Below are 2,559 nucleotides of genomic sequence, written 5' to 3'. Positions count from 1 at the left end.
GATAGATCAGGGAAACAAGCCAATCAGAACCATCTAATGGATAGATCAGGAGAACAAGCCAATCAGAACCATCTAATGGATAGATCAGGGAAACAAGCCAATCAGAACCATCTAATCCCTAAATAAACACCCATTATATAACACAAAGACATTGACTGTCCACTTTTGGAAATGTTTCAGATTTATAGTTTCTTGAATGATTCTGCAAACATCTAATTTTGCCCACTGCTCGCCCTTCTTTTTCCGCTGCTCTCTCGGTCAGTGGTTCGGGCCCTCTGCCCTCCCCTCCAAGCACAATAAATAATGTGGCATGGAGCTCAGTGGTTCGGGCCCTCTGCCCTCCCCTCCCAGCACAATAAATAATGTGGCATGGGACTCAGGCCTTTTGTGTCCACACAGATTCTTTCTACTGTATGTTCTGCTGGGGGTAGGCAGAAACCAGGGCGTTTTATCAGAATAACACAGAGTCTTGTTGGGGCTCTGATAAAGGGCAGCATTGTATGGTAATAGTTTATATAAGACCATATGACCGCTGTGCTGCGCTGGGCTCTGCTACGGTGCAGGGTAGTGGCTAGTGTCGCGGGAATGATTAGCATTTTACCAACGCATGGTGTTCACAAGCCAAGAGCCTTCTGATTCGATGATAAAATAAACACATTTCATTTAACCCTTCTTTGTACACATTTTGTGTACCACCACAGCTGAAGGTAAAAGCCATCATATCTCTGATTCTCTTCATTTAACCATTCGGATGATGATGTGTTGAGATTCCTGAGGAAAAGAAAAGAGGGTCTGACTGTCTGAGGTGTTCTGGAGCTCTCTGAGAATTCTAGAATTCCAGACTAGATTCTAGAATGGTTCTGCAGAAAGACAGTAGTTACTGATAGGAAACATCTGTTCACTCGAATACAATAACTTCTCTTGGTTTGATTTGGGCGTATTTTATGATTGGCATAGTTTAAAGACTGTTTCAAGATTGGTTGTATTTCTTCAGTTACAGTAGAGGTCTTAGACAGTGTCTGTCTGAAGTTAGTTGTAAGATTCTTCTAGTGAGATGGATGTTTGAGTCGTTGCTTGGAGAATGTATCTTGGCTGGTCTGTCTGGTGTAGCCGTGTCTGTTTGTCCGTCTGTCTGAAGGTCAGGTTGCTCGGTCAGTCAGTATTAATACTTGTTGAATGGATCACATGTCTCCGTTATCGTTTCGCTATTGGCTATCGGAGCGTTACGTGGCGTGACGTTACGCCCGTGTTAGGCCATCGCCCCGAGGTTCTTAAAGCGCAGGCCAGGAATAGGCTGAGTCTTGTTTGCCGTTGCTGCGACCCGACCGCTCCAGCTCCATGGCCAGGCTACACCTGACGGTGGTGGTTTAAGGACCTGGTGCTGCCGCCACTGCCGGCGGAGACTGGTAGGACCAACAGCTCAGAGAATACTGGGACTGCTTTCTAGATCACACCCTATTCAATGGGTCCTGGTTGAAAGTAGTGCACTTTTATAGGGAAAGGGGTGCTATTTGGGACATAGACAAGGGTTAGGTTGGGTGGTTGTTGTTTATATAGGAGGAAGGTTCTGTTTTAGTCCACGTTAGTACGTTTGAGAATGAGGTTTTCTGTCCGATGTGTCTGGTGTTTTAGTGATTTGAGCTCAAGCATTTCGGATGATTGTTGGTTGGATACATACAGTACACCTGTGGGGTTATTTAAGAACGATTTCTTCCTCACTACAGGTTTGATTGATTGCCTTTATTAAGGATTGACTCAGAGATTGTACAGTTTCAATGACTATATCAATATGTTACCAACATGTGATGTACCTTGATGTCCCCTAATTCCTTCATTACATGTTTCCTTGACGTGGTCGTTCTTATAGAGAACCTTTCCCAGTGTGATCGAACGTTAGCTTGTATCAATACATTGTCAACAGAACTATATCCCTTCTTGTTTCTCCTCTCCAGACCTGGAATCGAAAATGAACTGGGGGTCCTTTTACGCCGTGATCAGCGGCGTAAACAGGCATTCCACCGGCATCGGCCGCATCTGGCTGTCTGTCATCTTCATCTTCAGAATCCTGGTCCTCGTGGTGGCGGCCGAGTCGGTCTGGGGCGACGAGAAGTCTGGCTTCACCTGCAACACCCAGCAGCCCGGCTGCAACTCTGTCTGCTATGACCAGTTCTTTCCCATCTCACACATCCGCCTGTGGGCCTTGCAGCTCATCCTGGTGTCCACGCCTGCTCTCCTAGTGGCCATGCATGTAGCCCATCGCAGACACATCAACAAGAAGATCCTGAAGAAGTCCGGGCGCGCTTCCCCTAAGGAGTTGGAACAAATCAAGTATCAGAAGTTTGCGATCGCAGGCGCCCTTTGGTGGACCTATATGATCAGTGTGCTGTTTAGGATCGTTCTGGAAGTCGGCTTCCTTTATATATTCTACTTGATCTACCCTGACTTCAAGATGTTCCGTCTGGTCAAGTGTGACTCGTACCCCTGCCCCAACACTGTGGACTGCTTCGTGTCGCGACCCACGGAGAAAACCATCTTCACCGTGTTCATGCTCTCCGTGTC

General features: G+C 46.7%; 1 protein-coding gene across 2 annotated transcripts in view; it reads left to right on the top strand.

Moving 5' to 3' along the window:
- Nucleotides 1–673: 673 nt before the first annotated feature.
- Nucleotides 674–2,559, top strand: part of LOC139397421 (gap junction beta-1 protein-like) — a 2,121-nt gene continuing 235 nt past the window's right edge. Inside the window, exons 1-2 of one of the 2 annotated variants that reach the window (XM_071144150.1) lie at nt 674–707; nt 1,953–2,559. The exon at nt 1,953–2,559 is cut by the window's right edge and continues 235 nt beyond it. In XM_071144150.1, the coding sequence (XP_071000251.1) occupies nt 1,967–2,559 (593 nt within the window). In that variant the 5' untranslated portion in view covers nt 674–707; nt 1,953–1,966. Of the gene's footprint in view, nt 708–1,310; nt 1,407–1,952 lie in introns of those variants that run through there. The other variant, XM_071144149.1, reaches the window with a different exon arrangement.

This window comes from Oncorhynchus clarkii, unplaced genomic scaffold (genome assembly GCF_045791955.1).
Source record: "Oncorhynchus clarkii lewisi isolate Uvic-CL-2024 unplaced genomic scaffold, UVic_Ocla_1.0 unplaced_contig_13079_pilon_pilon, whole genome shotgun sequence".
Taxonomy (NCBI): Eukaryota; Metazoa; Chordata; class Actinopteri; order Salmoniformes; family Salmonidae; genus Oncorhynchus; species Oncorhynchus clarkii.
The sequence above is the reverse complement of the archived record's forward strand: the minus strand, read 5'-3'. Positions and strand labels throughout refer to the sequence as shown.